Genomic DNA, 21,833 nt, shown 5'->3' with positions numbered 1-21,833 from the left:
CTCGAGGAAGCTTGGCAGGCTGTCCCCCCACTCCTTCCCCCATCTCCCCCTCTCACCCCTCCCACCTCCACACCTCCCTCCGTCCCCGTCACTGTCACCTTCCCTCTTCCACTCCTTCTCGCACCACTGTCCCCTTCTCCCTCTTCTCTGCTCCTTCCCGTTCTTCCGCCTTCTTTTTCTTCTCTCCCTCTTTTCCTTCGGTCCATCTCTCTCCTCTTTCTTTTCGCCTCTTCGTTCTTCCCTTCTTCGTCCTTCTCCGTCCTTTCCCCTGTGCCATCCGTACAATCCGCATGCGGCCTCTCTTTCCTCCCCATCCCCCGCTCCCCCAGCTGCAGACGCGTATGACCTGTGACGAGCCGGGCAATCACGCCACAGGTGTGCTCTTGAGCCACACCCGTGGCAAGCCTTGGGCTCGTCACATTCCTTGGCCTCGTGCTCTTCCGACCCACAAAATCGACACCTCTTGGCGCTGCACGAGGCCAGGATATGGCCGTAGGCCATACAACGCCTGCAGAACGGGGCTGACGTGCGTAGTAGTGTTCCCCTGTCAGCCCCAGGGAGAACATCGCCGGAGGATGGAGGTAGCCATCCACACTCTTCGGGGACTCCTGAGTAACGCCTGGAAACCTCTCTTTCCGTTCCAGAAACCCAGGGAGTCCCTGAGGTACCTCGCTGAGGAGACATTGTCCATATATCTCCCCAGAAAGGCCCTCACCTCTTCATCCTTCACATGCAGATTGTACATGGTTACGGTGACCACCCTGAAGTTGTTCTTCGCCAGGCTGGTCACCGCATAATGGCACAGGGGTCCCGTTTTCTCCGCTTCCTTTGCCATCTTCATTACTTCGTCATGTTTTTCTTCTTTGTGAAACGTCACATCGAAAGCCTTCTCATTCGGGTTCCCTTGAAGGCAGAGCACTTCCTTCACCTCTATCCTGAGGCATCCCATCAAAATGGTCCTTCCAAATGTCTCTCTACTCCACGGTTCCATCTCCTTTTCAGTCCAGGCAAATCGTAAGGTATTTGCCATACCAATCCCCGGAAACGATCTTGTTTGCTTGTATTGATTCATTTTCAAAAAATAAGCTCTCTTCAGAAAGAAGCTTCAACCTGAAATGAAAACATCTTTATCCAAAAAGGTGGAGCAACTAAAGGTGTTGACTCTCCACATCTATCAAGACAACTGGAGCACTGGGCCAGACAGTCTTATATATAACCTGGACCAGCTCAGGTGAAACACCTTCCCACTAACAAGATGGACAAGCCAGCACTGGTGTAACACATACTGACTAACGAGGTGACACCAATCAGTGCGTCATACGTGCTAACGAGCTATACGTGCTAAAGTCCAACCTCAAAACAAAAATGGAAAAACCAAAGCCTGTAACACCTTAAGAGAACAAATATATCCCATATTTTTCTTGGACAAATTTGCTCACCTCCTACAGAAAACAACATTTCACATTAATCAACTACAATGCTTCACCAATATAAACATGGTGTCTACTGGCTGTCAACAATTAAAAACAGGAAAAAACACGTCTAAATATATATATTTTTTCTACAATCTTATTTTTTGAAAAACTCACTCGTTTCTAGAACTCTCGTCTTCCTAAAACTAGCTAGCTTCTAGAACTCTTGTCCCCTTGGAACGAGCCCAAACAAACATCATCTCCAATACGGAAAAACATGCAACCAAAACAAATTGTGATCACAACACAAATCTTTTTGACTGCCCACCCCAGAGACAATCAGCAACCAAGTTGTCCTTACCACAGACATGTCTGATTTCAAGAGGAAACTCCTGCAATATCTGTAGTAACTTTCCACCTCACTGTGGAGATTCTTTCTCTTTTCAGGGTTCACTCAACAGGCATGTTGTTGGATCGGGGCCCAGTCCCCAATGTCATGCTCTAGTACATTTGGATTTGCACATCTGAGAATGAACCCTGATATTCTAAAAGCAGGGCAACAATGTCAATATAATTGTACCCAAATATTGTCAGTTTGTTGCATAAACAATTATGATTACTAAATGTTACATGAATTGTAAATATGAAACATCAAAACCAAATGTACACCCCTTTGTTAATATGTTTTGGCAATAATTAACGTAATGGTGAGGCATGGAATAATAAAACATGTCTTTTGTCAGGCTGATGTTTGAAATATAAGGTGATTTTAGAATAAAGACAATTTCCAATTGAATGTTGTCAAGAAATAGTGGTGTTGTAAGATTGTTAATACAATTGATAATAGACCAATTTCTTATACTGCGTCCATGTGTATAGGCTGCAAGTACGTTGAAATTAAGTTGTTTTCAAGTCATTGAAAAAACGACCAGAAAAACATCTCAATTTTCACTTTCAACTACAACCGAGCATGTATTGGGCATAGTCTTATTTTCAACGTCTTTTCAATTACATTAAGTGGGGTGTCCAAATCAACAACTAATATGCAGAAACAGTTTGTGATAAATTGAAAACCTAAACATTAAATCTATTATTTACACATATTACCTTTTAAACTGCACAAGCACCAGAAACGCTGTTGTTTTTTACAAGTAGCAATACATCACTGATATCGATTACGGGGGAAATCAGTTCTACATGCTGTTGAAACTAACACAACTAAACAAAAACACATGGAAATGGGAGATATCTTTTACCTCACTGGTTAGAGGACAACCTGGAGAAGGCAGTCAGCCACATTTTGGAGTGATGCATTTAAATGTAGGGGTCGCTAAACAAAGGAACGCAACACTTATTTGTCATCACTCATCGAGATCACGTTGAAATCAATTGCGCGAAAAAGGGGGAGATGAGATTGCACGTCCTGTTAAACCTAACAGCTCAAAAACCACATGAAATCTGGGAATAATGTGTACATCACTGGTTAGAGGACAACTTAGTAGAAAACAGCTAGCTACATTTTGAAGTGTTGCATTTTGATTCAAGTGGGTCACCAACGTGGTAAACAGCTAGCTACAGTTGAAGTCGGAAGTTTACATACACTTAGTCATTAAAACTCATTTTTCAACCACTCAACACATTTCTTGATAACAAACTATAGTTTTGGCAAGCCGGTTAGGACATCTACTTGGTGCATGACACAAGTCATTTTTCCAACAATTATTTACAGACATATTAATTAACTTATAATTCACTGTATCACAATTCCAGTGGGTCAGAAGTTTACATACACTAAGTTGACTGTTCCTTTAAACAGCTTGGAAAATACCCAAAAATGATGTCATGGCTTTAGAAGCTTCTGATAGGCTAATTGATATAATTTGAGTCAATTGGAGGTGTGCCTGTGGATGTATTTCAAGGCCTACATTCAAACTCAGTGCCTCTGCTTGACATCATTGGTAAATCAAAAGAAAGCAGCTAAGACCTCAGAAAAAAATTGTAGACCTCCACAAGTCTGGTTCATCCTTAGGAGCAATTTCCAAATGCCTGAAGGTACCACGTTCATCTGTACAAACAACAGTACGCAAGTATAAACACCATTGGACTACGCAGCCGTCACACCACTCAGGAAGGAGACACGTTCTGTCTCCTAGAGATGAACGTACTTTGGTGTGAAAAGTGCAAATCAATCCCAAAACAACAGCAAAGGACCTTGTGAAGATTTTGGAGGAAACAGGTACAAAATAATCTATATCCACAGTAAAACGAGTCCTATATTGACATAACTTGAAAGGCCGCTCAGCAAGGAAGAAGCCAACGCTCCAAAACAGCCTTAAAAAAGCCAGACTACGGTTTGCAACTGCACATGGGAACAAAGATCGTACTTTTTGGTCTGATGGAACAAAAATAGAACTGTTTGGCCATAATGACCATCGTTATGTTTGTGCTTTGCTGCAGGAGGGACTGGTGCACTTCACAAAATAGATGGCATCGTGAGGAAGGAAAATTTGGTGGCTATATTGAAGCAACAAGACATCAGTCAGGAAGTTAAAACTTGGATAGAGCACCTGCCCAGGACAGAGCTCAAGCTTGGTCGCAAATGGGTCTTCCAAATGGACAATGACCCCAAGCATACTTCCAAAGTTGTGGCAAAATGGCTTAAGGACAACAAAGTCAAGGTATTGGAGTGGCCATCACAAAGCCCTGACCTCAATCCTATAGAAATTCTTTGGGCAGAACTGAAAAAGTGTGTACGCGCAAGGAGGCCTAGAAACCTGACTCAGTTACACCAGCTCTTTGACGTGGAATGGGCCAAAATTCACCCAACTTATTGTGGGCAGCTTGTGAAAGACTACCCAAAACATTTGACCCAAGTTAAAACATTTAAGGGCAATGCTACCAAATACTAATTGAGTGTATGTAAACTTCTGACCCACTGGGAATGTGATGAAATAATTAAAAGCTGAAATAAATCATTCTCTCTACTATTTTTCTGACATTTCACATTCTGAAAATAAAGTGGTGATCCTAACTGACCTAAAACAGGGAATTTTAATTAGGATTAAATGTCAGGAACTGTGAAAAACGGAGTTTAAATGTATTTGGCTAAGGTGTATGTAAACTTCCGACTTCAACTGTACATTTTGAAGTGTTGCATTTTGATTCAAGTGGGTCACCAACGTGGTAAGTGTAACGTCACTTTTTGTTAAATCATATAAATAGTACTCTTTCAATTCAGAGCCTGGATTTTTCTGTGAGGCTAATATCCATATCATGTTGAAATCAATAGAACAGGGGACAAACGTTTAGGTTCTACATTGTGACATTATTAAAACAACTTTCATTTATGTATTTTCTGATGTCTGATCAGAGATCTTTTATCAAAGTATCGTTTGTCACATTGATCACAGCTATAAGGGTTCTCTCCTGTGTATGTGTTCTCTAGTGCGATTTTAAATCACTTAAGCTAACAAAACTCTTGTCGCAGTCAGAGCAGTGTTAAGATTTCTCTCCTGTGTGCGTTCTCAGGTGTACTTTCAGGCAGCTTGGCTGTATAAAACTCTTCCCACATTGAGTACAACTATATGGTTTCTCTCCTGTGTGTGTGCGCTGGTGTAATATCAGTCCATTTGGCTGAGTAAAACTCTTCCCACATTGATTACAGCTATATGGTTTCTCACCTGTGTGTATTCTCTGGTGCATTTGCAGAGAGCTTGACCTAGTAAAACTCTTTCCACATTGGGTACAGCTACAGGGTTTCTCTCCTGTATGTGTTCTCTTGTGTACCTTCAGAGAGCTAGATGTAGTAAAACTCTTCCCACATTGATTACAGCTAAATGGTTTCTCTCCTGTGTGTGTTCTCTGGTGTACTGTCAGAGAGCTAGATGTAACATAACTCTTATCACATTTATCACAGCTGTAAGATTTCTCTCCTGTGTGTGTTCTCTGGTGTAAAGTCAGATAGCTAGCTGTACCATAACTCTTCCCACATTGATCACAGCTATAAGGTTTCTCTGTTGTGTGTGTTTTCTGGTGTTTAGTCAGATTGGAAGATGTAGTAAAACTCTTTCCACATTGAGTACAGCTATAAGATTTCTCTCCTGTGTGAATTAGCAGGTGTGTTTTCAATGAATATGATCTAGAGAAACTCATTCCACAATGAGAGCAGTGGTACGGCTTTTCTCCTGTGTGGATTCTCTGGTGTATTTTAAGTTCTGATGAAGATTTGCAATTCTTCTCACAGTCAGAGCAGCAGTAAGGATTCGTCAATGTGGGTCTCTGCTGGTGTTTCTTGAGGTGTTCTGATCTGAAGAGACTCTTCTCTGCCTCTTCAGCATCATGTTGTTGTTGGGACTCCCCAGAGGACCCAGGATACTCACATCTCTCTCCTGTCGACTCCCCAGAGGATCCACGATAGTCCTGTCTCTCTCCTGTGTGAACGACAAAGTCAGACAGATGGTTAACCTGTTGAGTGTAGGGGGCAGTATTTTGATGTTTGGATGAAAAACGTACCCAAATGAAACTGCCTATTTCTCAGGCCCAGAATCTAGGATATGCATATAATTGTCAGATTAGGATAGAAAACACTCTAAAGTTTCCAAAACTGTCCAAAATATTGTCTGTGAGTATAACAGAACTGATATTGCAGGCGAAAACCAGAGGAAAATCCCAAATCCAAGAAATGCCTAAGAGAAACGAATCTCCCTGTTCCATTGCATGCCTCCCCTCCATTTAAAGGGATATCAACCATATTCCTTTCCCTATGGCTTCCACATGGTGTGAACAGTCTTTAGACATAGTTTCAGTCTTTTTTCCTGAAAAGTGAGCGAGAACGATCACATCGCGTCAGTGGATGGCTGGGTGCCAGCAGAGTTTTGCATGCGCAACAGCTTGGAGCAGACATTTTCTCTCTCTCCTATTGAAAAGGCTACGGTCCGGTTGAAATATGATCAATTATTTATTGTAAAAACAACCTGAGGATTGATTATAAAAAATTTGACATGTTTCTACAAAATTTACGGATACTATTTGGAATTTTTGTCTGCCCGTCATGATCAGCACGAGCCTGTGGATTTCTGAACAAAATGCGCTAACCAAATGGAGGTTTTTGGATATAAAAATAATCTTTATTGAACAAAAGGAACATTTATTGTGTAACTGGGAGTCTCGTGAGTGCAAACATCCAAAGATCATCAAAGGTAAGCAATTCATTTTATTGCTTTTCTGACTTTCGTGACCAATCTACTTTGCTGTTGTCTATGTTTTGTCTGCTGAGAGAGATGTCCTAACATAAACGCTTGGATAGCTTTTGCTGTAAAGCTTTTTTGAAATCTGACACACCAGGTGGATTAACAACAAGCTAAGCTGTGTTTTGCTATATTGCACTTGTGATTTCATTCAAATTAAAAAATTTGAGTAATTTACTTTGAATTTTGCACTTTGCAATTCAGCGGATGTTGACGAAAATGATCCCGCTAACGGGATGTGTGCGCCAAGAAGTTAAAGTCCCACAACAGCAGAAATCCACTGTTTATTTGAGGTAAAAGGTGATGCCCAGAGCATACCCATGAAGTTGTACAACAATTGACGTCTGTTAAATTATTTGACAATTGTCTTAAGACAGTCATGTGAGCAACAAGTCATATTTTGTCTTGTTTTCACATTATAGTAACATTGATAACTACTGGAAGATCCTAACAGTAACACAGACCTACTGTAGGAGCCATAACTTCACCTAAGAACAACATAGACTCTAAAGGAGAGTCTCACTCTTGAATCAAAAGAATTTGCAAAAAACAATTTGACAGAGGTGAGGGGGTACAAAAATCAAGAAATTCTCTCTTTCAAGGACAGTCGCGCAAAAACCAAGCGTTCTTGCGTTCTTACTACCTGCTATTCAAAGTAGAGGTCGACCGATTATGATTTTTCAACGCCGATACCGATTATTGGAGGACCAAAAAAGCCGACACCGACTCAATCCTGGGTCCAGCGACTGTCAAGCCAACACCTTATAACTGTTACGCCAAGATGTCTAAACTTCTTGACGAGGTCGCCAGGTGTTGGGTTACGGTTAGAGGTCGACCGATTATGATTTTTCAACACCAATACCGATTATTGAAGGACCTATAAAAAAATCCGATACCGATTAATCGGCCGATTTTTTAAATGTATTTGTAATAATGACAATTACAACAATACTGAATGAACACTTATTTTAACTTAATATAATACATAAATAAAATCAATTTAGCCTCAAATAAATAATGCAAAAACAAAGTGTTGGAGAAGAAAGTAAAAGTGCAATATGTGCCATGTAAGAAAGCTAACGTTTAAGTTCCTTGCTCAGAACATGAGAACATATGAAAGCTGGTGGTTCCTTTTAACATGAGTCTTCAATATTCCCAGGTAAGAAGTGTTAGGTTGTAGTTATTATAGGAATTATAGGACTATTTCTCTCTATACGATTTGCATTTCGTATACCTTTGACTATTGGATGTTCTTATAGGCACTTTAGTATTGCCAGTGTAACAGTATAGCTTCCGTCCCTCTCCTCGCTCATACCTGGGCTCCAACCAGGAACACATCGACAACAGCCACCCTCGAAGCAGCGTTACCCATGCAGAGCAAGGGGAACAACTACTCCACGTCTCAGAGCGAGTGACGTTTGAAACTCTATTAGCACGCACCCCGCTAACTAGCTAGCCATTTCACATCGGTTACACCAGCCTAATTTCAGGAAAACACACAAACGTACTGTTTGAATGAATGCTTACAAGCCTGCTGGTGCCTACCATCGCTCAGTCAGACTGCTCTATCAAATCATAGTCTTAATTATAACATAATAACACACAGAAATACGAGCCTTAGGTCATTGATATGGTCAAATCCGGAAACTATCATCTCGAAAACAAAATGTTTATTCTTTCAGTGAAATACGGAACCGCTCCGTAAGTCATCCATAAGTCTAAATATTCCTGTTACATTGCACAACCTTCAATGTTATGTCATAATTACGTAAAATTCTGGCAAATTAGTTCGCAACGAGCCAGGCGGTCCAAACTGTTGTATATACACTGACTCTGTGTGCAATGAACGCAAGAGAAGTGACACACTTTCACCTGGTTAATATTGCCTGCTAACCTGGATTTATTTTAGCTAAATATGCAGGTTTAAAAATATATACTTCTGTGTATTGATTTTAAGAAAGGCATTGATGTTTATGGTTAGGTACAGTCGTGCAACGATTGTGCTTTTTTCGCAAATGCGCTTTTGTTAAATCATCCCCCTTTGGCAAAGTTGGCTGTCTTTGTTAGGAGGAAATAGTCTTCACACAGTTCGCAACGAGGCAGGCGGCCCAAACTGCTGCATATACCCTGACTCTGTTGCAAGAGAAGTGACACATTTTCCCTAGTTTAAAGAAATTCATGTTAGCAGGCAATATTAACCTCATGAAACTCTGGGGGCAGTATTTCATTTTTGGATGAAAAACGTTCCCGTTTTAAACAAGATATTTTGTCACGAAAAGATGCTTGACTATGCATATAATTGACAGCTTTGGAAAGAAAACACTCTGACGTTTCCAAAACTATTGATATTGTTTGTGAGTGCCCCAGAACTAATGCTACAGGCGAAACCAAGATGAAATTTCATACAGGAAGTGAGCCAGATTTTTGAGGCGCTGTGTACCAATGTCTCCTTATATGGCTGTGAATGCGCAAGGAGAGAGCCTACACTTTCTGTCGTTTCCCCAACGTGTTTGCAGCATTGTGACGTATTTGTAGGCATATCATTGGACAATTGACCATAAGAGACTACATTTACCAGGTGTCCGCTGGGTGTCCTCCGTCGAAACTATTGCGCAATCTCCAGGTGCGCGCATTTTTTTCCATTTTGAACAGAGGAGAAACCAAACTGCCAGGAGTGACTTCTCATCGAATAGATATGTGAAAAACACCTTGAGTATTGATTCTAAACAACGTTTGCCATGTTTCTGTCGATATTATGGAGTTAATTTGGAAAAAAGTTTGCGTTGTTATGACTGAATTTTCGGGGGGTTTTCTCAGCCAAACGTGAAGAACAAAACGGAGCGATTTCTCCTACACAAATTATCTTTTTGGAAAAACTGAACATTTGCTATCTAACTGAGAGTCTCCTCATTGAAAACATCTGAAGTTCTTCAAAGGTAAATGATTTTATTTGAATGCTTTTCTTGTTTTTGTGAAAATGTTGCATGCTGAATGCCAGGCTTAATGGTATGCTAGCTATCAATACCCTTACACAAATGCTTGTTTAGCTATGGTTCAAAAGCATATTTTGAAAATCTGAGATGACAGTGTTGTTAACAAAAGGCTAAGCTTGAGAGCTAATATATTTATTTCATTTCATTTGCGATTTTCATGAATAGTTAACGTTGCGTTATGGTAATGAGCTTGAGGCTATAGGGTAGCCTAGTGGTTAGAGCGTTGGACTAGTAACCGCAAGGTTGCAAGTTCAAACCCCCGAGCTGACAAGGTACAAATCTGTCGTTCTGCCCCTGAACAGGCAGTTAACCCATTGTTCCCAAGCCGTCATTGAAAATAAGAATTTGTTCTTAACTGACTTGCCTGGTTAAATAAAGGTTAAAAAAAAAGGATCCCGGATCCGGGTTTGCTCGTCGCAACAGGTTAACTAAATAGGCAGGTTTAAAAATATATACTTGTGTATTGATTTTAAGAAAGGCATTGATGTTTATGGTTAGGTACACGTTGGAGCAACGACAGTCCTTTTTCGCGAATGTGCACCGCATCGATTATATGCAACGCAGGACACGCTAGATAAACTAGTAATATCATCAACCATGTGTAGTTAACTAGTGATTATGATTGATTGATTTTTACAAGATAAGTTTAATGCTAGCTAGCAACTTACCTTGGCTTCTTACTGCATTCGCATAACAGGCAGACTCCTCGTGGAGTGCAATGTAAGGCAGGTGGTTAGAGCGTTGGACTAGTTAACCATAAGGTTGCAAGATTGAATCCCGAGCTGACAAGGTAAAAATCTGTCGTTCTGCCCCTAGTTAAATCGGCCATTCCGATTAATCGGTCGACCTCTAATTCAAAGTGCTGTGAACAAATTCAGGGAATCGTTCACAAACATTGGCACATAAGATACGATGACAGTATCGGTAATGTGTTTTCAGACCCTCCCTTCGTCGTATTTCGTATTACAAGTGTAATGGCTGCGCTGAATGCAATGGCACTTACAAATATAGATCCTCCAAAAACACCCCCAAACAGGGAAACAGATCCCAATCAAAGGTGTTATTACATGCACCACTAAGGCAGTTATTTATCTTATAACATTTTGGAAGCGAACCCCTTGATTTCGTCCCTACATTATATCGGCATTGAACACATCACCCTCCCTAGGAGAGGGGGTGACCTCGACAAATTATTGTTAAAATGAGAGGTTGCCTGGATCTTTAATTTAAAGAGCCTTGCTCCCGTCGGTCTCAACATTGCCATTATTGTAATATTGCTATTCATTGTAAATGTTTGTAGGTCTATGTAGCCAAATTGTATCTATGCTATCCATTTATGTTTTTACACGTTCTACTTATATCTGCAAATTAACCAATGATATCAGGCCACATTCGGACATGATTACAGACACCTGTGTGTGTCCTTTGACACAATATAAACCAGTTACCTGCAGTGTTGGTCATTATACCCTGATGAAGACAGCTTGTCTGTGAAAACGTTGGTTATTAGGTTATTAAATTATTGCATCTGAGCTCCTAGAGTGTGAGGTTCTCCTTTTCTTTTTCAGGCCACCATGATCTGACAACTTGGATGGAAAATGACTGAGGATAATAGCGGACGACATTGCCACTCCTATTTGCCATATCTTCAATATAAGCCTACTGGAAAGTGAGAAAACCCTACCTTGTCAAAACACAACTGATTGGCTCAAACGCATTAAGGAAAGAAATTCCACAAATTAACTTTGAATTATGAATTTTCTGTGACAAATGGTGAATTAGTTATTGATTTATACCGCTTTTAAATGGCACTTTATAGATTTTATGTATTTCTATAACATCAAAACTGGAATTTTTATTCAAAACAAAAGTTGTAAAAGTATGCTAGACATTTATAGAATTAATGATACCCAGTTTGATGTTTCTGTGACAATCAGTGAATTAGTTATTGATTTATACCATTTTAAATGGCTTTTGGCCAATGTCTGTTGAACGTCTGAATGTGTGACTATAAATCCAACTTTACCTAGGTCTTAACTTTCATTGTCTAGGTCTCATTTTTAGCCATCTTACTCATTGCTATAGCCAGGACATTGTTTTTGATTAGGAAACTATGAAAACCACACAAAGTCCAGGGGGTGATCATGCTCTACCACTAAGGGTCAGTTTAGTTGGAGCAACTTAAGACCGTCTCATGTTCCAATTGTTTGTTTTAGTAGTATGAATTGTTCCTGTTCACACCGAGGTGAAGAGCGGAATAATTTAAGGAATGAATCTGAGCCTGACGCTCATCACCTGTGGAATGCGGGACTTCCAGCCAGGCGTGGATTTCATTGGCCTTTTCAGGTGTGATTTTAGATCCTTCAACCGAAGTCACGACTCCCCATAGTATGTTGTACCAAAGTTGACTGACCCTTAATAAGGTAACTACACTGCCATAAATACAAGGAAAGTCAAGTAGTGTTATATAAAAAAATATATATACAAATCCGGCAAGGCACCAACATTGAGAAGGGTTGAAAACAAAGGTTTCAAACAATTCATAAATGTTATTGAATGTAGGTATTTTTCGCCTTTAATGTAATGGCATTGAAAAAAGGCAAATAGCTGTGATTGAATACCCATGCTAACATACTGTAACTACATACTTAATGAGTATATACTACCTATTATTAGTTAATTGTAGTATACTGTAACTACATACTTAATGAATATACACTACCTATTATTAGTTAATTGTAGTATTTTGTAAATTAACAGTATCCTTTCAGTTGAGCGCTCTTCTCCTGTCTACCTGAAGTTTATGCTGTTGCTATGCAACCTCTTGCTAGCTAGTTAGCATAACACATTATTAGTTAGACATTTTATGACTTCGGGTGTGTTTTTAAATTCAATCTTGAATGCCAGAGTGCTTCATAAATTCAGAGCGTTGCCAGATTGTCTGTTTGTAAATTCAGCCCGCTTCGCTCTCGGAGCCACTGGACGCTCCGGCCGAGGAGTTGGGTTGATTTGACCGTTCTGACCTTAGCTAGCTAGCTACTTCCAGACACATCCGGGAACTTTTGGCATACTAACTACATCATACTATGACCAATAAGCCTACTATATACTCAATTAACATTTTTTTTTTACCTTTATTTTACTAGGCAAGTCAGTTAAGAACAAATTCTTATTTTCAATGACGGCCTAGGAACAGTGGGTTAACTGCCTGTTCAGGGGCAGAACGACAGATTTTGTACCTTGTCAGCTCTGGGATTTGAACTTGCAACCTTTCGGTTACTAGTCCAATGCTCTAACCACTAGGCTACCCTGCCGCCCAGTTCAGTTATTATGAGTATTCTAACACAGCTAATGACTTATCAACAGCTCTAACAATTTGACCCACACAGGAAATCTACCCTGGCAGTTATAGAAACACCCATTTACTATATAATCATTGATTCTTGAAGAATATAACTTATAAATGCATCAAACATAAGCTCTTATAACACCACTGTTTGTGAACAAGCACTGTATAGCCTTGAAATCTTGTTAAAACGATCATTTTGACCTCGTGGATGGCCAGTCCTTGTATTCATAGTGTAGTGTATTCAGGGGGTAGCCCTGAGCTGGACTGAAACCTGGGTCCAGCGACTGTCAAGCCAACACCTTATAACTGTTACGCCAAGATGTCTGAACTTCTTGACGAGGTCGCTAGGTTCTGGGTTAACGTTGCCACAACAGCTTTCTCTATGAATTTGAGAGTGGTTACATTTCTCCTGCCCCAATCCTTCAGCTGTTTACCAAACCATGTCTCTGGGCAGCCATTTTGTTGCTGTTAACATCCTAGGTTGTCCCTTTAAAAAAGGCCACAACCAATCTGCAGTTGAAACAATAACAGAGCTGTAATTCCACCACTGTTTTGGTAATAAGATGATGGATGGGACTGGAGAAATGTAACTAGTCTCAAATTCATAAACAGACATACGGATGCAAGGACTGACCATCTATGATATCAACATTATAGTTTTAACCATGTTTTGAAGCTTTACAGTGTTGATTTACATTGTTTCTAAACATTGGAGTAAAAAACGCTTATTAGAGTAATAAAAAAAGAAGCTTATTTTCGGTTCTGGTGTGGTAGGGCAGTTGAACTAAGTTCATGAGGCGTGTTATATTCTTCAAGAATCAATAGCTATAAATAAACACATTAAAGTCTAAATATGGATGTAGCTATTGCATATTTCCCCTTTAACACCGCACATCAGCTCAACAACTGCAGAGTTTGTGCCTCTGTTTTTAAGACAGTACTTACTAGTATTAATCAGGGCCCGTTCAACTTTAGAACCATTGGATGCCTTAACATGTCTTTGGGAAACCGAGCCCAGATATCCAGTTTCCTCCTCTTTTTTCAATGTCACAGTCATCTCCTCCTCCTCCTCTTTCACTCGAAAACATGCATCATCCTCTTCCTCCTCTTCTTTTACTGTAACATCCTCTTCCTCTTTCACTCTGAACGCGTCTTCTTCTTCTTTAACTGAAACGTCTTTCTCTTCTTCTTTCACTGTAACAGCCTCACCCTCCACTTGTTTTTGTATTGTGACATCCTCCTCTGCCTCCTCTTTCACAACAACGTTCAGCCACAGTCCCTCTTTTTCCGTCCAGCAGACCTCCTCTTTTTCAGCAGGAGGGGAGAACCTTAGTGAGCTCATGGTCGGGAATGTTAGCTAGCGAGGCTAATGCTAACTTAACCAGCCCTCTAACTGACTAATAACAACAACACCGTAAATATGAAATTAAATCGGATAACTAACTAGACGAAGGAAGTGGGTTTAAAACACAGTGGCTAATATACACTAAAGCGTCTACATAGATTTATTGGTTCTGCTATTTTGTCTAGCAAGCTACGGAGGTGGCTGACTGACTGTTGCTGCTGTTGAAAGAAGAGTTCCGTCCAATAGATTATACGTCACACTATCAGCATTGTAACACTATCACCAGTGTAACAACACAGAGTGGTTTAGGACTTAGTTGTAACTTGTAACTTAGTTGTAGTCACAATCTGGTTACCTACAAGCAGTTATGTTTTTGAATTATTACATATTTCTTAATTTATTTCTGAATATCTTCTAAACTACCCACAATGCACCTTTTCCACAACGTAATATGGATGATCTACTCTGTGCTGCGGAGTTTGTATGCTGGTTTAGTATCAAGCTCAAGCTTGCAAACGTAGCCACAACTCGTGCTTTTCATGAACTGTGTGGTTGTGTTATCTAGTGGGAACTCGTTAGCACTGTAGGCTCTGGTGCCTTCTTGCCATGGGCTCAAAATAAAAGGTAGAATCATACCTGCTTGTTTTATAACCTTGGCTTACTGCTAGCGTGTCATTCTGTAGGGACTGTATCAAACCAAATGTGAAGGGGAGGGAAGATTGGTCAAGAGGGTGATGATTATTGTTGTTCTACTGCATGATTGTTACGCAAAAGCTTTGTTAAATAACAATAACTGTTATTCACTGCTTTAATTGACAACTTTTCAATCCAAAATGGATCTCCGTCAGGTGAAACAGACTGAGTGCTCACATGACGCATGGTGGGGGCTAAAACAATCTAGTAATGTGATATCAATGAGATGGGCACATGTAGTAGTTCCAGACAATAATATACTCTATATGTATAAAATGACCAAGTGGAGACCTGCAAGGAAAGACACATCAACGTGACATATTCATGTTAGAAATGGTCTGATATCAAACTGTTGGTTCAGACCTCTAGGAGACATGGTCCACAAATGGTCTGATATCAAACTGTTGGTTCAGACCTCTAGGAGACATGGTCCACAAATGGTCTGATATCAAACTCTTGGTTCAGACCTCTAGGAGACATGGTCCACAAATGGTCTGATATCAAATTATCTTCTCAATTATAGATTATCCGTATCTCTCCCCCCACCCCCCTCCTTGGAGTCTTAACATGTTCGATACCAATGTATCTCAGGGAGCTGATGTTGTGACGAGCCTCCATGAAATGCGCAGCCACAGGCTTTCTCTGGTCAAGGGTCCTGATATATTTCCTGTGTTCTGCTATCCTTGTTTCTCTGGTCAAGATCCTGATATTACTCCTGTGTTCTGCTATCCTTGTTTCTCTGGTCAAGGGTCCTGATATTACTGCTGTGATCTGCTATCCTTGTTTCTCTGGTCAAGGGTCCTAATATTACTCCTGTGTTCTGCTATCCTTGTTTCCCTGGTCAAGGGTCCTGATATTACTCCTGTGTTCTGCTATCTTTGTTTCTCTGGTCAAGGGTCCTGATATTACTCCTGTGTTCTGATATCCTTGTTTTCAGAGCTCGTTTAGTTTTTCCTAAACAGCATAGACCACAAATACACTTGATCAGGTGGATCACATTTTTTGTGGAACATGTAATGATGCCCTTAATCTCAATGGTCTGGCCTGTAATATGATGATTTAACTCTGTACATTAGTTGGTAAAGTTACACTGGGTACATGGGCCACATCTATAATTATCATCCGGCACATTGTCTAGGAAGGTACTACGTGGGACTGGTGGAAGTTCAGACCTTACCACCATTTGACTGATGTTGGGGGCGTGTCTGAAGACTACCCTCTGGGGTTCTTTAAACGTCTTCTCCAGTTGTGGATCAGTGATCAAGATGTACCAGTGTTTTTAATTATGTGGTCAAACTGTTTACCAAGTGGGGAGTACTGAAGGAAGCATTGAACGTGTTGGTCTGGAGGGAGGGGAGGATTGGGTAGTACTGAAGGGAGCATTGAACGTGTTGGTCTGGAGGGTGGTTTGGGGAGTACTGAATGAAGCATTGAACGTGTTGGTCTGGAGGGAGGGGAGGTTTGGGTGCTAGAATGGATTGTTAGGGCTGACAAAGACTTTCTTCTCAAACAACCCGTCTACTTGTCTTGTCTGTGTTTCTTTTACACCTGCTATGTAAAAGAGACAGAAAAATGCCCAATGGTCAATGCAATCTGGGATCCTTGGGACATCCCTACCCTAAACCCTGACCTTGACCCCTACCTTAACCATTTTAAATGTCAACTTCAATGGGCTAGGAACATCCCAAGGATGTATCTATACCTGAAAATACATGATCTAAGTGATTGATAGTTGGTATTCAGCAGTCATAAAGCTTAATTTACTTTAATGAACTACTAAAATAGTGATTTTGTCAGACAGCATAGACAGCAGCTCTACACTTTATTGACTGACTGATCCATTCATCCTTCCATCCCTCCTCAGCCTTCCTCTCCTCTGATGACCCAGTGAGGGTGAAGCTCAGAGAGCTGTTGAGGGACTGGTTAGGAAGAACACTTCTACAGCCAGAGAGGTGAGAGGTCACACATGGTTTAGATGGTAAATATTTATGTTCCCTTAGCAGTTCATTACCTAAGCAAAAGGGAATATGTTCCATCAGCTATGTTTATTTACATTAGTGCAAATTGTCCACCGATATGGGTGTAATTTCTCACCCCTCTTGGCTGTATGAAAGTTAATTTCTCTTCAGGCACACACATTTGTTCTTTGATATTATGAAGGTCATTTGTGTCAAATGTAATTTTCCCCACATCTCTTTACATTGCTTATGCATATTCGGTGGCCAGACTCAAATTCCGAACGCAATGCCCATCCTGACAGATATTAACCTAATGCAGCTTGGAGTGATCAGATGACAGAAGTCACATTTTTGCTTATCCCAGTCTGCTGTTCCCACATGCTTCAAGAGGGCCACCATTGTTCCTGTTCCCAAGAAATCTAAGGTAACTGAGCTAAACGACTACCGCCCCGTAGCACTCACTTCCGTCATCACGAAGTGCTTTGAGAGACTAGTCAAGGACCATATCACCTCCACCCTACCTGACACCCTAGACCCACTCCAATTTGCTTACCGCCCAAATAGGTCCACAGACGATGCAATCTCAACCACACTGCACACTGCCCTAACCCACCTGGACAAGAGGAATACCTATGTGAGAATGCTGTTCATCGACTACAACTCAGAATTTAACACCATAGTACCCTCCAAACTTGTCATCAAGCTGGGACCCTGGGTCTCGACCCCACCCTGTGCAACTGGGTACTGGACTTCCTGACGGGTCGCCCCCAGATGGTGACTAGTCGGAACTAGAAGCACAAGCATTTCGCTACACTCGCATTAACATCTGCTAACCATGTGTATGTGACGAATAAATTTGATTTGATATTTAGGTGCCAGGTGTAACTGAGGCTGTAGATGCTCCATATCCATTACTTTGTGTTTTATATAATATGACTAAATGTGTTTCTGTGTTGCAGGGGCAGTCAAGAAATGGAACGGCAAGGCCACAGAACATGACATAATCAGAGCTGTGGGAGACCACCTCAAGCCCCTGGTAGAGCCGGGGGTGGTGTTTACCACTCCTTCAGCAGGCTTGAAACGTGGGATTGATACTGTTTGAGCCATTTGTTTGTTTCCGTTTTCAGTAGTTGAACGCTTTTACATGGGATTGATACTGTGAACTGTGAAGGACCTCGGCGTTACTCTGGACCCTGATCTCTCTTTTGAAGAACATATCAAGACCATTTCAAGGACAGCTTTTTTCCATCTACGTAACATTGCAAAAATCAGAAACTTTCTGTCCAAAAATGATGCAGAAAAATTAATCCATGCTTTTGTCACTTCTAGGTTAGACTACTGCAATGCTCTACTTTCCGGCTACCCGGATAAAGCACTAAATAAACTTCAGTTAGTGCTAAATACGGCTGCTAGAATCCTGACTAGAACCAAACGATTTGATCATATTACTCCAGTGCTAGCCTCCCTACACTGGCTTCCTGTCAAGGCAAGGGCTGATTTCAAGGTTTTACTGCTAACCTACAAAGCATTACATGGGCTTGCTCCTACCTATCTCTCTGATTTGGTCCTGCCGTACATACCTACATGTATGCTACGTTCACAAGACGCAGGCCTCCTAATTGTCCCTAGAATTTCTAAGCAAACAGCTGGAGGCAGGGCTTTCTCCTATAGAGCTCCATTTTTATGGAACGGTCTGCCTACCCATGTCAGAGAAGCAAACTCGGTCTCAACCTTTAAGTCTTTACTGAAGACTCATCTCTTCAGTGGGTCATATGATTGAGTGTAGTCTGGCCCAGGAGTGGGAGGGTGAACGGAAAGGCTCTGGAGCAACGAACCGCCCTTGCTGTCTCTGCCTGGTCCATTCCCCTCTTTCCACTGGGATTCTCTGCCTCTAACCCTATTACAGGGGCTGAGTCACTGGCTTACTGGGGCTCTTTCATACCGTCCCTGAGGAGGGGTGCGTCACTTGAGTGGGTTGAGTCACTGATGTGATCTTCCTGTCTGGGTTGGCGCCCCCCCCTTGGGTTGTGCCATGGCGGAGATCTTTGTGGGCTATACTCGGCCTTGTCTCATGATGGTAGGTGGTGGTTGAAGATATCCCTCTAGTGGTGTGGGGGCTGTGCTTTGGCAAAATGGGTGGGGTTATATCCTTCCTGTTTGGCCCTGTCCGGGGGTGTCCTCGGATAGGGCCACAGTGTCTCCTGACCCCTCCTGTCTCAGCCTCCAGTATTTATGCTGCAGTAGTTTATGTGTCGGGGGGGCTAGGGTCAGTTTGTTATATCTGGAGTACTTCTCCTGTCCTATTTGGTGTCCTGTGTGAATTTAAGTGTACTCTCTCTAATTCTCTCTTTCTCTCTCGGAGGACCTGAGCCCTAGGACCATGCCTCAGGACTACCTGACATGATGACTCCTTGCTGTCCGTAGTCCACCTGGCTGTGCTGCTGCTCCAGTTTCAACTGATCTGCCTTATTATTATTGGACCATGCTGGTCATTTATGAACATTTGAACATCTTGGCCATGTTCTGTTATAATCTCCACCCGGCACAGCCAGAAGAGGACTGGCCACCCCACATAGCCTGGTTCCTCTCTAGGTTTCTTCCTAGGTTTTGGCCTTTCTAGGGAGTTTTTCCTAGCCACCGTGCTTCTACACCTGCATTGCTTGCTGTTTGGCGTTTTAGGCTGGGTTTCTGTACAGCACTTTGAGATATCAGCTGATGTACGAAGGGCTATATAAATCAATTTGATTTGATAACTAGTCGTTTCCTCATTAGCAGGGAGGAGTTTCTGCAATCAAATTGTGTGTGCATTGCCCTCGTGGCGCAATTTTACTAAACACAGAAGGGGCCTATATTGGAGACCAAAAGTCGTCTGGTACAGTGCTTAGGATTTCAACAACTTGAATAACATATTTCTAGCCTACAATCATTGATGTTACTACTAATGTGAAGACAAATTTAGACTATTCTTTCTCATTTTAACATTCATTACAGATGTCAATTGTTGTACAACATCATGGCTACGCTTTTGGTATCAACTTTTACAGTGTATTTCTGCTGTTGTGGGCCTTTAACCATCTGTATGACTTTGTTGTTGACACAGGAGATAGACATGACTATTGTGGATCCTCTGGGGAGCCTCAACAACCTCATGATGCTGAAGAGGCAGAGAAGAGTCTCCAGATTAGAACACCTCAGGAAACACTAGCGGAGACCCACAGGGAAGAGAACTCACTGCTGCTCTGACTGTGGGAAGAGATTCACCTCCTCATCAGGCATTAAAATTCATCAGAGAATCCATACAGGAGAGAAACCTTTTAGCTGCTCTGACTGTGGGAAGAGTTTTCTTTTCTCAGGACAATTAAAATCTCACCAGAGAACACACACAGGAGTGAAAACGTATTGCTGTGATCAATGTGGGAAGAGTTTTGCTCAGCCACCCATCCTGATATCACACCAGAGAACACACACAGGAGAGAAATCTTATAGCTGTAATCAATATGGGATGAGTTTTACTCAGCCACACACACCCTGATATCACACCAGAGAACACACACAGGAGAGAAATCTTATAGCTGTGATCAATGTGACAAGATCTCTGATAAAATATATCTGATTAATAAACATCAGAAAATACATGCATGAAAGAGTTGTTTCATTATATCAATTAAATAATGTCACAATGTAGAATGTTTTAACATTGTAGAATGAGTATTTGGGTGCTGATTGTCTCAAGGGTGGGCAGTCAACAAGTTTTGTGTTTTGTATTTAGCCAGTGCATTGCCATGGATCACAATTTATTTTGACTGCAAGTTTTTCTGTTTTGGTGATGAGTTTTGTTTGGCTCATTCCAAGGGGAGGAGAGGTCTAGAAGCTAGTTACTTTTAGGAAGAAGTTTATCAGAACTATTTTTAGGATTCTATAGAAAGAAAAAGGAGAAAAAAATTAAACTATTGTATATTATTATTTAGAAATACGTGTTTTTGTTTTTAATTGTTGACAGCCAGTAGACACCATGTTTATATTGTAGAAAGTGAAGCATTGTAGTCAATTATAATGTGAAATGGAAGTTGTTTTCTGTTGGCGGTGAGCAAACTTGTCCAACAAAAATATAGGATATATTTGTTGTCTTAAGGGGGAAGGTGTTTCAGGCTTTGGTTTTTTTCATTTATGTTTTGAGGTTGGACTTTAGCACGTATAGCTCGTTAGCAAGTAGGCTGCACTCATTGGTGTCACCTCGTTAGTCAGAATGTGTTACACCTGTGCTCCCTTGTCCATCTCGTTGAATATTGCATCCAATTGTTAATATTTTATTTTTTAATTTTCATTGTTTATTATTTGTTTTTTTCCTGTGAAGCCATTGTGTTGCATCCATGTCTGACATGTGCTATATAAATAAAACTTGATTTGAACATATTGCAAAACAAATTAACTCAATGACTGACCAATCAACAGACTCTTGCTAAACCAATGAACAAATATGTGCAAAAGCAACATGTATCTTTGTCCATCTTTGTATGAAAAACAGTATAAATTCAGTATATCCTCCACTATGTCAAAATAGTGCATGGTATGGTATGTAAGTTTAGTATCACTTTTCAACCAACCCAGTGCATTTGTTTAAAATGAAAAATGTTGAAATCAACAATACGTCAAAGGAATCAACTACTGAAAACTGAAACAAACAATTGGATCAAACAGGTCAATCCCACTGGACATTCGGTTTGATTCAGACCGTGCCAGCATGGCCAGAGATGTAACTTATAACCACGGAACCAACACAGACCTTTCATGCATGACTAAAAACACCTAAGTATTAGATTTACTGCCATGGTCTAGT

The 21,833-nt window shown here is 41.0% G+C and overlaps 1 protein-coding gene and 1 long non-coding RNA gene across 2 annotated transcripts; one reads left to right on the top strand and one right to left on the bottom strand.

The window, feature by feature from the left end:
- Positions 1 to 613: 613 nt before the first annotated feature.
- LOC115139528 (zinc finger protein 664-like) lies at positions 614 to 14,354 on the bottom strand. The gene is made up of 2 exons (XM_029677025.2): positions 13,946 to 14,354; positions 614 to 5,842 (listed from the first exon to the last, which is right to left on the bottom strand). The coding sequence occupies exons 1-2, from the start codon at positions 14,340 to 14,342 to the stop codon at positions 4,911 to 4,913; spliced, it is 1,329 nt and encodes a 442-aa protein (XP_029532885.2). The 5' UTR covers positions 14,343 to 14,354; the 3' UTR covers positions 614 to 4,910.
- Positions 14,355 to 14,556: 202 nt separating this feature from the next.
- LOC135574696 (uncharacterized) lies at positions 14,557 to 21,409 on the top strand. The gene is made up of 2 exons (XR_010465572.1): positions 14,557 to 14,969; positions 16,903 to 21,409. It is a non-coding gene; the product is annotated as an uncharacterized LOC135574696 (long non-coding RNA).
- Positions 21,410 to 21,833: the final 424 nt, after the last annotated feature.

This window comes from Oncorhynchus nerka, linkage group LG13 (assembly GCF_034236695.1).
Source record: "Oncorhynchus nerka isolate Pitt River linkage group LG13, Oner_Uvic_2.0, whole genome shotgun sequence".
NCBI classification, from domain to species: domain Eukaryota; kingdom Metazoa; phylum Chordata; class Actinopteri; order Salmoniformes; family Salmonidae; genus Oncorhynchus; species Oncorhynchus nerka.
The sequence above is the reverse complement of the archived record's forward strand: the minus strand, read 5'-3'. Positions and strand labels throughout refer to the sequence as shown.